The 12,622-nt window shown below is 38.7% G+C and overlaps 1 protein-coding gene across 1 annotated transcript in view; it reads right to left on the reverse strand.

The window, feature by feature from the left end:
- The window catches only part of CCDC39 (coiled-coil domain 39 molecular ruler complex subunit), a 64,647-nt gene extending 55,074 nt beyond the window's left edge, over window positions 1-9,573 (reverse strand). Inside the window, exon 1 of the mRNA XM_058295389.1 lies at window positions 9,313-9,573. Within this exon, the coding sequence (XP_058151372.1) occupies window positions 9,313-9,402 (90 nt within the window). The 5' untranslated portion in view covers window positions 9,403-9,573. The remainder of the gene's footprint in view (window positions 1-9,312) is intronic.
- Window positions 9,574-12,622: the final 3,049 nt, after the last annotated feature.

The raw sequence follows: 12,622 nt of genomic DNA on the forward strand, positions 1-12,622 counted from the left end.
TTGATAGGTGTACATCCAAGGGACTTTAATCTCTGGGTGGTCCAAGTGCCAATGGGGCCCTGAGCATCAGCAGAGTTGAAACATCTACTCTCCAGTTCACTGGAATCACCCAGGGCAACTAACAAGGAGGTGAGGATGTACAACCACCACACTAAGAACCAAGAGAGTCTACAAAGTCTACAATTGCAAGCAGAGACTCCCATCCATCAGTCATATGGGACTGAATCCCCCCTTCAATTGGAGGTGGAGTGGGCATCACCATCCCAGAATTCTCAGATTGGAGGATAAAATATGGACTACAGTGGACTTACTAGTATTCTACTGTAGACTTATTGTGATTCTAGCAATGGAGGAAATTATATCATTGACTTGGAGACCATGGCCATGGAAGTGTTGAAGTCAGGGAGAGGGACAAAGAGGTGTAATATAGGGAGCAAGTTCAAGACTCAGAATTGTCCTCAGTGACATTGCAATGGCAGATATGGGTCATTATATATATGGCCATAACCTACAGAATTAAGTGGGAGAAAGTGTAAACTACAATGTAAACTATAATCCATCATTGGTGGCAATCTTCCAAAATGTGTTCATCAATTGCAATGAATGTACCACACTAATGAAAGAAGTTGTTGATGTGGGGAAGGGTGGGAGGTGTGGGGAGTGGGGAATATGGGAATCCCTTCTACTTTTTTTTCATTTTTAAAAATTTATTGAAATATATCACTCATACATAAACATACATGAAAAATAAGTGTATAGTAATACTTGTGAACTTACAAAACAAACATATATTACATGATACAGGGCTCTCATAACTCACCCTACCACCAATACCTTGCATTATTGTTAAACTGTTTCAACTAATGATTAAAGAGCACTGTCAAAATATTACTACTAACCAAAGTATTTTCCCCCAAACCACCCTATTATTACTATCTTTATATCATTTATATATGAACATACATAAACAATAAGTGTGTAGTAAAACTTGTGAACTTACAAAGCAAACATGCATAACATCATACAGGGGTCGCATATATCAACCCTCCACCAACATCTTGCATTGTCATGAGACATTTGTTACAAATTATTAAGAATATTGTCGGAAAACATACTTGGCCCAGAGGTTAGGGTGTCTGTCTACCACATGGGAGGTCCGCGGTTCAAACCCCGGGCCTTCTTGACCTGTGTGGAGCTGGCCCATGCGCAGTGCTGATGCGCGCAAGGAGTGCCGTGCCACGTAGGGGTGTCCCCAGCGTAGGAGAGCCCCACGTGCAAGGAGTGCGCCCCGTAAGGAGAGCTGCCCAGCGCGAAAGAAAGTGCAGCCTGCCCAGGAATGGCACCGCCCACACTTCCCGTGCCACTGACGACAACGGAAGTGGACAAAGAAATAAGATGCAGCAAAGAGACACAGAGAACAGACAACCGGGGGAGGGCGAGGGGGAATTAAACAAATCTTTAAAAAAAAAAAAAAAAAAAAAGGATGTTGTCAAAATCTTATTACTAATTATAGTCCTTATCTTACACTTGGTATGTTTTTCCCCCAACCCACCCTATTATTATTTTTCAAATAAATTTTTTATGACAGGAGTTGTAAACTTATAAAACAATCATGCACATGTGCTGAATTCCCAAATAACACCCCTCTATTAACACACCACACTGTGGTGGAATATTTGTTACAGATAAGATAATATCATCTGATTGTTACCATGTCTATAGTATACATTTAGCTCACATTTTCCATACTGCCCCATTATCAACACAGCACGTCTTTGGCTTAGATGTAAGAATATTATATTATTACTGCTAACCACCATCCACTGTTATATTTTTTCCATGCTTCTCCACATGCCCACTACCCTGCAGTAGTGATATATATTTGCTCTAGCTCATAAAGGAAACTCTTGCATCCATACCATCAACCACAATTCCCATCCACCTCTTGGTTTACTGTGCTTTTTAGTTCCTAGATTATTCTCTAGCATTCTGTCAATTGGCATTGACATACCTAGACTACCATTTTCAGCCACAGCCCAATTTATAAACTGTTACTCATTATGTGTTACCATCCACTTTATACATTTTCACACTTTTACAATAAAGCTAATTAAAACTTCTACATACATTAAACATCAGCAGTTCATCTCAGTCCTTCTCTTATCTCCTTTAAGAATCCACCACCCACCACCAGGTCTTGAAGATACTTTCCTACAATTTCTTCTAAAAGCTTTTTAGTTCTTGCTCTTATATTTAGGTTTTTGATCCATTTTGAGTAAATTTTTGGATAAGGTGTGAGATAGGGGTCCTCTTTCCTTCTTTCAGCTATGAATATCAAGTTCTTGCAGCACCATTTGTTGAATGGACTGTTCTGCACGAGCTGTGTTTGACAGGACAGTCAAAAATCACTGGACCGTACATGTGAGGGTCTGTTTCTGAACAATCAGTTTGGTTCCATTGGTCTATTTGTCTATCTTTATGCCAGTATCATGCTGTTTATACCACTAAAGCTAGGTAATATGATTTAAAGTCTGGAGATGGGGGTTTGCTTTTCCTTTTTTATGATGTTTCTGACTATTCAGGACCTTTACCCTTCCAAACAAATTTGATAATTGTGCTTACAAATTTTTTTTTAAATGTTGGTGGAATTTTTATCAGGATTGCATTGAATCTATATATCAATTTGAGTAGAATTGACATCTTAATGATATTTAGTCTTCCAATCCATGAGCATGGAAGGTTCTTCCAGCTATTTAGGCCTTTTTAAATTTATTTTAACACTGAGTTGCAGTTATCTGAATACAAGTGCATTACATTGTTGGTTAAGTTTATTCCAGAATATTTGAGTTTTATCTGTCATATTTTATTTTCACCACTCTCTTGACACTTTTAATTACTTTTATTGATCTGATCTTCATTTCTAGACTCTCTTCCAGTCCTCTCTCTCCTGTCTTTTCTTTTCAAGCTCTAGCACACCCTTCAGTAGTTCCTGAAAATCTGGTCTATTGCTTAGAAATGCTCTGTTTCTGTTTATCTGTGAGTATTCTAATCTCACCCTCATTTTTGAAAGACAGTCTTGCTAGATATAAGATTCTTGGCTGGAAGTTTTTCTCTTATAGCATCTTAAATATATCAGACCACTGCCTTCTTGCCTCCATGGTTTCTGGTAAGAAATCAGCACTTAATCTTATTGGGTATCCCTTATATGTTATGCATTGCTTTTCTCTTGCTGCTCTCAGAATTCTTTGTCTTTGGCATTTGACATTCTGATTAGAGTATGTCTCGGAGTTGGTTCATTTGGATTTTTTTGGAGGGGGTATGTTGTGCTTCCTGGACATGGACATCTATGTCATTCAATAGGGTTGGGAAATTTTCTACCATTATTTCTTCAAGTATTCCTTCTGCCCCTTTTCCCTTCTCTTCTCCTTCTGGAACACCCATGACACATGTGTTTGTATGCCTTTTGCTGTCATTTAGTTCCCTGAGACCTTGTTCAATTTTTTTCCATTCTTTTCTTCATCTGTTCTTTTGTATGTTCACTTTCAGAGGCCATTTCTTCAAGCTCACCAATCCTTTCTTCTGCCTCCTCAAATCTGCTATTATATGATTCCAATGTTTGTTTTAATTTCATTTATTGCACCTTTAATTCCCAGATCTACTATTCTTCTTTGTATGCTTTCAAATTCTTCTTTGTGCTCATCCAATGTCTTCTTAATATCCTTAATCTCTTTAGCCTTCTCATTGAATTTATTAAGATCTGTTTGAACATCTATGATTAGTTGTCTCAACTCCTTTATGTCATCTGGAGGCTTATCTTATTCTTTTAAATGGGCCATATCTGTTTCTTGGTGTGGATTGTAATTTTTGGTTAGTACCTTGGCATCTAGCATACTAGAGTATTTATTCTGGGTGCAGTTGTTTTTTTTTTCTTTAGTATAGGGCTTTCTGCCCTTTCTCCCTTGCTGGTTGTGCAGTAGGAGCCAAGGATGTAGTTGGTGCTATAAGCTGTGGAGGCTCAAGCTGCTCTCATTGCCCCAGGGATTGATGAAGCTTCTCCTAACTTTGTCCTTTGCCAGGGATAGCGACAGAGTCACAGCTGTGTGGAATAATTCAAGTTGTGGAAGCCTAGATGCTAGTTGAAGCTTCAAGCCCCTTTCTCCCCTGCCTAGAGCAGGGATGGGGCTGCAGGTGTGGGCAGCAATCTATGTAATGTGGGTCGAAGATGACTACAGTTGCCCTGGTAGACTTCCAGTTATTCAGTCTGTGCCAGCCAAAGTTACCTGCAGTTATCTGGATAGGCTGGTGCAGGGCCTGCCAGCCTCCTCCCTGCCAGAGGCAGGACTGAAGCCTAGTCTAGGGCTGCAAGCTGATCTGGGTGAAAGAAACCAGTTCCTACCATCACGGTGATTTTCAGTCAGCCCACCTCACCCTCGTGCCTGAGGCAGAGTCAAAATGGCAGCCACTGGCCTCTTTCCAACTTAGACAGATTCACAACCTAGCTGTTTCTAGGGTCATATGTTAGCCAGCCCTGTCTACTAATCAGTAGCCAAAATCGGTGGCCAACCATCTCCTCCTCCCCTGTTTTTGGGAAATGGAGCTTCCAATTCCAGCCACAGAATAGCTTATTGGGCAGCTTGTGCTGTCAGTGTGGGATAATCACCAGCCTCTGTGGCTTGGCTGGTAATTTCCCAGAGGCTGGTGCAGATCCCCCCAGATTCTCCCTGCCAGAGGTGGGACTGGGGCCTAGGCTACACCAGCAATCTGATCTGGATAGAAGGAAGCCAGTCCCCACCAGCACTGTGATTTTCAGTCCACTCCACTTCCCCTCATGCCAGGCAGAGAGTTAAGGTGGTGCCTACTGGCCTCTTTCTGACTTGGACAGGCTCAAACTTTAGCCCATTGAATTTATTCATCAGTAGCTGAAGTTGGTGCCCAACCGTCTCTTCCTCCCCCATTTTGGGGAAGTGGAACTTTCAATTCCAGCCACAGAACAGCTCCGGAGGCAGCTTGTGCCTCCAGTGGAGGATGGGCACTGGCCTCTGTGGTGTGGAGCACTCTACTTACAAGTCTTCTCTGCAGGTGGGCAGTCTCCTCCTTCCATTTCTTCAAGGATGTGGCAGGATGCTCTTCTGGTCTCCTGGAGCCCCCAAACAGGTGCTTCAGCCAGCTCAAGAATGCTCTGGGTGTTTACTAACTTCCCTGTAGCAGGAGCTGACTCTTGGAGCTCCTTACTCTGCTGCCATCTTGCTGGTTGTAGCCCTTATATATATTTAAGCCCCTTATATATATATATAAGCCCCTTATATAAAATATATATATGTATTTTAAACCATTGACCATGGTTACTAGCAATGTTTCTCTTTTTTTTTAAAGATTTATTTTATTTATTTCTCTCCCCATCCCCCCTGTTGTCAACTCTCTGCGTCCATCCACTGTGTGTTCTTCTGTGTCCACTTGCATTATCTGGTGGCACTGGGAAACTGCGTCTCTTTTTTGTCACGTCATCTTGCTGCGTCAGCTCTCCGCGTGTGCAGTGCCACTCCTGGGCAGGGTGCACTTTTTTCACATGGGGCAGCTTGGGGATGCACACCTTGTGCGTAGGGCACCCCTGTGCGGGGGCGCCCCTGCATGGGATGGCACTCCTGGCATGCGGCAGCACTGCACATGGGCTGGCTCACCACACAGGTCAGGAGACCCTGGGGAGCGAACCCTGGACCCTCCATAAGGTAGACGGATGCTCTATCAGTTGAGCCACATCTGCTGCCCCCCTTATATTTTTTTTAGGTAACATTTTATGTAATCTAAGTATGTTTTAAAAATAAATAAAAAACATGTCTTTAAAAAATTCACAACACAGCTCCTAGATGTAAGTGAATTCATCAAAGTGGCGAGGTACAAGATCAACACTCAAAAATCAGTAGCACCTCTTTACACTAGTAATGAACAATTGGATGAAAAAACATCAAGAAAAAAATTTATTTACAATAGCAACTAAAAGAATCAAATATGAACAAATCTAACCAAGGAAATGACTTGTATACAGAAAACTAAAAAACATTGCTAAAAGAAATCAAAGAAGATCTAAATAAATGGAAGGGCATCCTGTGTTCATGGGTTGGAAGACTACATATTGTTAAGAAATCAATTCTACCCAAAATGATTTACAGATTCAACATAAACCCAATAAAAATTCCAACAGTCTTCTTTGCAGAAATGAAAAAGCCGATCATCCAATTTATATGAAAGTTAAGGGGCCTGGAAGAGCCAAAGCCATCTTGAAAAAGAACACAGCTGGAAGACTCACACCCATCAATCTTAAAACTTATTACAATGCAATCATAATTAAAAAAAAAAAAAAAGAAGCGTGGTGCTGGCACAAGGACAGCCACATAGACCAACTGAATAGAATTGAGAGTTCAAAAATCAACCTTCAGATTTATGGCCAACTGATGTTTTGTTTGTTTTTATTTGTTTTTTTCTTTTGGCCAACTGATTTTTGTTTGTTTGTTTTTGTTTTTGTTTTTATATAGGTCAACTGGTTTTTGAAAAGGCAAAGAATAGTCTCTTCAACAAATGGGGCTGGAAAAACTGCATCTCTGTATGTGAAAGATTGAGGGTGGGCCTCTTCCTTGCAATATATACAAAAAATCAACTCAAAATGGATCATAGACATAAATATAAGAGCTAGAACTCTCAAACTCTTAGAAGAAAACTTAGGGAAGCATCTTCAGACCATATGTTAGGTAATGGTTTCTTAGACTTCATACCCAAAGCACAAACAACAAAAAAAATATATAGATAAATGGAACCTCATAAAAATTAAAAACTTTCCAACATCAAAGGGCTTTATTATGACAATCTACTCAAAGGAAGACAGCATCTGGAAGTCGCATATCCAACTATGGTTTAATATCCAAAATATATAAAGAAATCCTTCAACTCAACAAAAAAACCCAATTTTAAAAATGGCAAAAGACTTGAATAGACATCTTTCCAGAGAAGATATAGAAATAGTCAAAAAAGTACATGAAAAGATGGTCAACTTCATTTTAGCCATTAGGTTAATGCAAATCAAAACCTCAGTGAGATACCATTTCACACCCACTAGAATGGCTACTATTTTAAAAAAAGAAAACACATCAGAACAGTGTGGATAGGTGGTCGAGCTCCTGCTTTGCATGTAGGAGATCACGGGTTCAATCCCAGGTACCTCCTAAAACAAATAAAATAAAAAATAAAAAAATACAGAAAATAACAAGTGCTGGAAAGGACATAGAGAAAAAGGAACATTCATTCATTGTTCATGGCAATATATATGGTGCAGCCACTGTGGCAGAGAGTTTGGTAGTTCCTCAGAAAGCTAAGTATAGAATTATTTTATGGTTCGGCAGTCCCACTTCTAGGTATACACCAAAATAATTGAAATCAATGATTTGAACACGGATGTTCATAGCAGCATAACTCACAACTGCCAAAAGACAGAAGCAACCCAAATGTCCATCAACTGGTAAATGGATATATAAATGTGATATAGACAATGCAATTATTCAGCCACAAAATGTAAGAAATAGATGAGGCAATGTGAATGAATCTTGAAGACAGCCTGCTGAGTGAAACAGCCATACACAAAAGGATGAATATTGTATGATCTCACTAATTTGAAATAATTAGAATAAGCAAACTCATAGAGTTGAATCTAGAATATAAGTTACCAGGGGATGGTTGGTAGTTGGAAACAGAGTTAATGTTTCAAATACAGTTTGTATTGGGATGTTGGAAAAGTTTGGGTAATGGATGGGTGGTGATGGTAGCACAACATTGTGAAAACAGAACTGAGTTATATAATTGAATGCAGTTAAAAGGGGAAACTTTAGGTTAAATATATGTTACTAGATTAAAATTTTTAAAATTCATGGACTGTACAATACAGTGAACCCTAAGTTAAATCATGGACTAGATTAATAGTATAATTATAAAAATATGCTTTCATCACATGCAACAAAAGTACCAGTGCAAAGTGTTAATGATAGGTAGTATACGGGAATGCTATATTTTATTCCTGATTTTTCTGTATACCCACAACTACCCTAATAAAAATAAATTAATAAAATAACAAAAAAAGAGATTATGGCCCTCATTTTTTTCTTTTTACTATTCTGTAATTTTTAAAATAGCTGATATAAATAATATACATAAAATCTGCGAGGCAAATATAGTGGCAAAAGTACTTTAAAAACTCATGTTTAATGGAATTTTCACGTATATTATTTCCTTAAAACCTTATAACAACCTTGTGAAGGCATTATTTTATTTACCTCCATTTTATAGAAGAAACAGACTTCTGATAAATAGGCTCTGAACCCACGGTTGGATACTTCTTAGAAATATTATATCTCAGTATTTACTGAGTACTTATGTTTCCTTATATAGTCACATTTAGGAAAAAATTCAGTCTTCTAAATTAGACAGTAATAAATAGGTCTGAATTTTTTGAAAAGTGTTTCCATTCTTTTCAAAATATATCAAAAGATTTTCAGAGGAGAAAAACCTTCTCTTCTATAAAATAATGTAAGCATTATCTGTTTTTCATGGACCCTCTTCCACACAACTATCATACAATGGAACTTTACCTGCTAGCAAGGTTTTTAAAAGCCTGCTGAAGCGTTGCTTTTTTTTTTTTTTTTTTTTTTGCAACAACTAATATGAATTGGTTTCAAGCTGGCCATATACTTCCTTACAACGTAAAATACTTCATAGCATTATGTGGCAATTTTATCCTCACTTTAAAAAGCAGTAAATTACATATCTTACATTCTTACTAGATCGTCTTTCTTGAAAACCTTCAGCTTTAAAATCATAGGCAGAAAATCACACTCAAAAAAAGTCAACCAGAACATGCTTTATTGTTTATAAACTTCCACAAATAACTGTTGCTACGGACACCTCAGAAGTCCATTTCCAAGGAGCGCTTCATTCTGAGAAAAGAAAAAGGGGGCGCGAGAACCAGCCTTTTCTCTCCTGTCCAGGAGGATGGAAATGAGTAAGTGGAGTGTGAGAGGGGAACGGACTATCGATGCGGTTTTATAAACCTTGAAATTTAACTGTTGTTAAATATTTTAAAAAATAATAATGCTTAACAAGTTCCGAAAGTGCGGATAGAATAAAGGAGGACATGGTCAGGGGAGCGTTAGACAGAGAAAGAACGGGATTGAGGAAAGAGAGAAAGAAATAAAAGGGCCGTAGTATGCCATACAACCAGAAATCACTCCCAAACACACAGTCCCAACCGCACCTCCTCCTCCGCGCTTTCACCTGATCCTCCAGGATCCTGTTTTCCTCGTTCGCCACCGGGATAGCGAACCCATCCTCCCAGTGCAACTCCGCCAGGAATTCGCTACTCATAATAGCAGACGATTAGGGGACCCCAGATAAGGTGCAAAGGAAAGATCTGCTTCCTTGTATCGCCTGTGAACAGTACCCGGCTCAACCTGAGTTACCCACAAAGCTCCAAGGTAGTTGCCACCGGAGCCCTAGCAACCGGTCAGCGCCTTGGTTACCAAACAGGAAGCGCTCAGAGAGCGAAGCGAAACTTCCGGTTTAAGATCTCTCCCTCGAACCGGTGGAAGCCGTTTAGTCTTTCTGGACGCCAAGGGAAACCCTGCAAGCTGCTCGTCCCGAGGTTCGCTTGGGTTGCCAGGCGCCCGCGTGAATTTCCGTCAAATTGCGTTTCTGGAGCGTTTCCCGGTGGTCCCAGAGGATGTAAAATCTGTGGCCCCTGGAGTCAGCTGGGGGAGCACAGGGTACTGGAATGGAATTGCTCTATGCCGAGTGAAGATCAAAGCTAAGGAAGCTAAACCGAGTTTTCTTTTCAAATCGTGTTTATTGAGTTGTGTATTTGCTACTGTAGATAAAATCGCGCAGATCGAAGTAGAGTGGTATTCTCAAACAGAATTCACTCCCTAGAGTTATTGCTGGATATCTCATTTTCGTGCTTTTCCTTTCTGGCTTTTCACACAATGCTCCTCCGTCCCGTTGCAGACGTCTAGCGGACCGCAGACGTGATCCGCGTAAAGATTGCAAACTTGCAATGCCAAGTTTAGCTGTCTGTACCCAGCCACTCGTACGCCTTTATTTTTGTTTGCACTTGTTAACATTTAAAAAGCTGCAGTTTCACTTACAAATCAGTATTTTCTTCTTTTCTCGGGAAAAAAAAGCTAGATCACATTGAGCCCATAGTACCAAAAAGGTAATATTCAGCTATAGAGGTGACCCCTTTGGACCTGCACGCACTTCACCAATTCACTAATCTGATCTTTTTGACACTCGTAGCCATTTGAGTCGCCTCTGTTGCATAGTATCTCAGAACTGGAAAGAACGAAGCAATCCACTAATTTAATTCTTTCGTTTTCTTGATAAAGAAACGGAGCTTCCACAAGGTGAAGTGATTAAAAGCAGGCAGGTTCTACACTAGGATTAAATGTCTTCCAATCCAAGGTGTTCTTGGCCGGAATAATACCCTGTACTGCTGCATCGTGAATATTAATTTTGCATATCCCATAAGCTACCAACTCTAACTTTTTTTGCCCTTTTTAAAATATATCTTACCTGTACTTTGTTAAATTTTAATCATAAAATACTTAAAATATACATCAGAATAGAGCACAAAGTATAATGAACCCCCTAATACTCATCAACGTGATTTAACATTTGCCATTTGTTTCATGTGTATCTTTTTTGTTCCAGTATGTTAAATAAATCACAGATATCATGACACTTCACCCCTAAATTCTTGAGCACTCATTAGGAGTGTTTATTGTTTTCTAACAAAATTAATAAAAATTCTTTAATATTATCTAATAACCATTCCATATTCATATTTCTTCAATTATTCTGAAAATATCATTTTACAGTTGGTTTTTCATCTGTACTTTTAAAATAGTCCTTTAATAGCTTTGTCTTTTTATGCCTAGATTGTTTTCCATAAATTTAATCTTGTGGATAAAATGTTTTCAAAGACAGGAATTAGCAAGGCATTTAATTCCCTACTTCCCCAATGCTTAAATTTCAAAGTGGGGAGGGAGAAGAGAATCACCTTGCTGAGGGATTATTGACCTGAATGAAATAATGAAATTTTAGGACTCAAATAAATTTATAGATCATTGTGTACAATCCCTTTATTTTACAATAGTCATATTTACTGATGAAAATGTTAGTATTCAGCATATATGAGGATGACATATACTTATTTATACTTGAGATTTGTTGTGGCAATGCTGCTTTTTTAAATTATTAGTTTGTTACTGAATGTATTTTGAGCATTTCCTTGCCAATTTCCCATGCTGATTCCTAATGTGAATACTGAGGCAGCTGCCTTGGCCTGTGCTGATGGGTTGATCCTCCCCTCTTGGAATCAGCTGTTGCTGCCAAATACATGACTGCAGCTGTCTCTGGTGGGAACTCCTCAAAGCCCCAGGGGCAATGAAAAAAGTCTGGCAACCAAAGGCCTGCAGAGAGCCCCATATCTCATATTGCAAAGATTCTATTTCTCGCATTCTTCAAATTCTGATTCTGCCTTAAAATTATATCTCTGCCCCTCTACCACATCACCACAGCATACTATATCACTTAATTCCCATTATTATAATTCTACTACTTGTGTATTATAACTTTCTTTGATTTCTTTCAGATCTAGATTTGGAAACAAAACCCTAAGTTTGTCACTAACCATGACATAATCAATTTAATTTAAAAAATTACTAAAATAAATTTTGCTATCTCATTCCTAGATAGGTCTGACTTTACCCAGATCAGGTTGTTCAGGTTAAAATATAAAAAGATGGGTGAGGCTTCTTTATTTGGGGGGAGGGGGGAAACAGAAAAATGTACATTTATATAAAGGAAAAGGCAAAGATATCTTTCACCATTGTGCCAACCCCATTCCCAAGAAGTTACCACTGTTTTATGTTTACCCTAATGGCTTTTTAAAAATGAAGCTATAAATGTATACATACTTGCATTTTTCCTTCAGAAACAGAATCATAAATATTTTTCTCTATATTTGTATTTTCACTTAACAATAATAGCTACTGTATTAATCTGCTAAAGGGGTGCTAATGCAAAGTACCAGAAATATGTTGAGTTTTATAAAGGGTATTTATTTGGGATACATTTACAAGGCCCTAAAGAGTCCAACCGAAGGTTACTTTCTTACCAAAGTCAGTTCTCACGTGTTGAAGCAAAATGATCGCTGATATCTAGGAGGTGTAACCTTCCCCTTTGGGCTTCCTCTCTCTCAACTACAAAAAAGTTGCAGTAATTGTACAATGAATACTAATATCCCTGACATCTAGATTTGACCTAGGTCCTACCATTAACACTTTAATAATTTTGTGTCATCACATTTCTATCCAGCTGTCCATTTCTGTATTCATTAGTTCTTGATGCATTTCAGAGTAACTTGCAGGCATAAATACACTTCCCCCAAATACTTCAGCATACATATGTTAACTTTTGTTTACATTTTTTCTCCTAAGGTAAAATTGACATGTTATAATACATGCAAATCTTGGGTTTTGGCAAATGCATACACCTGGTAAACCTAAACTAGTATCAAGATGTAGAA

The sequence above is a fragment of the Dasypus novemcinctus genome, chromosome 4, assembly GCF_030445035.2.
Source record: "Dasypus novemcinctus isolate mDasNov1 chromosome 4, mDasNov1.1.hap2, whole genome shotgun sequence".
NCBI lineage: Eukaryota > Metazoa > Chordata > Mammalia > Cingulata > Dasypodidae > Dasypus > Dasypus novemcinctus.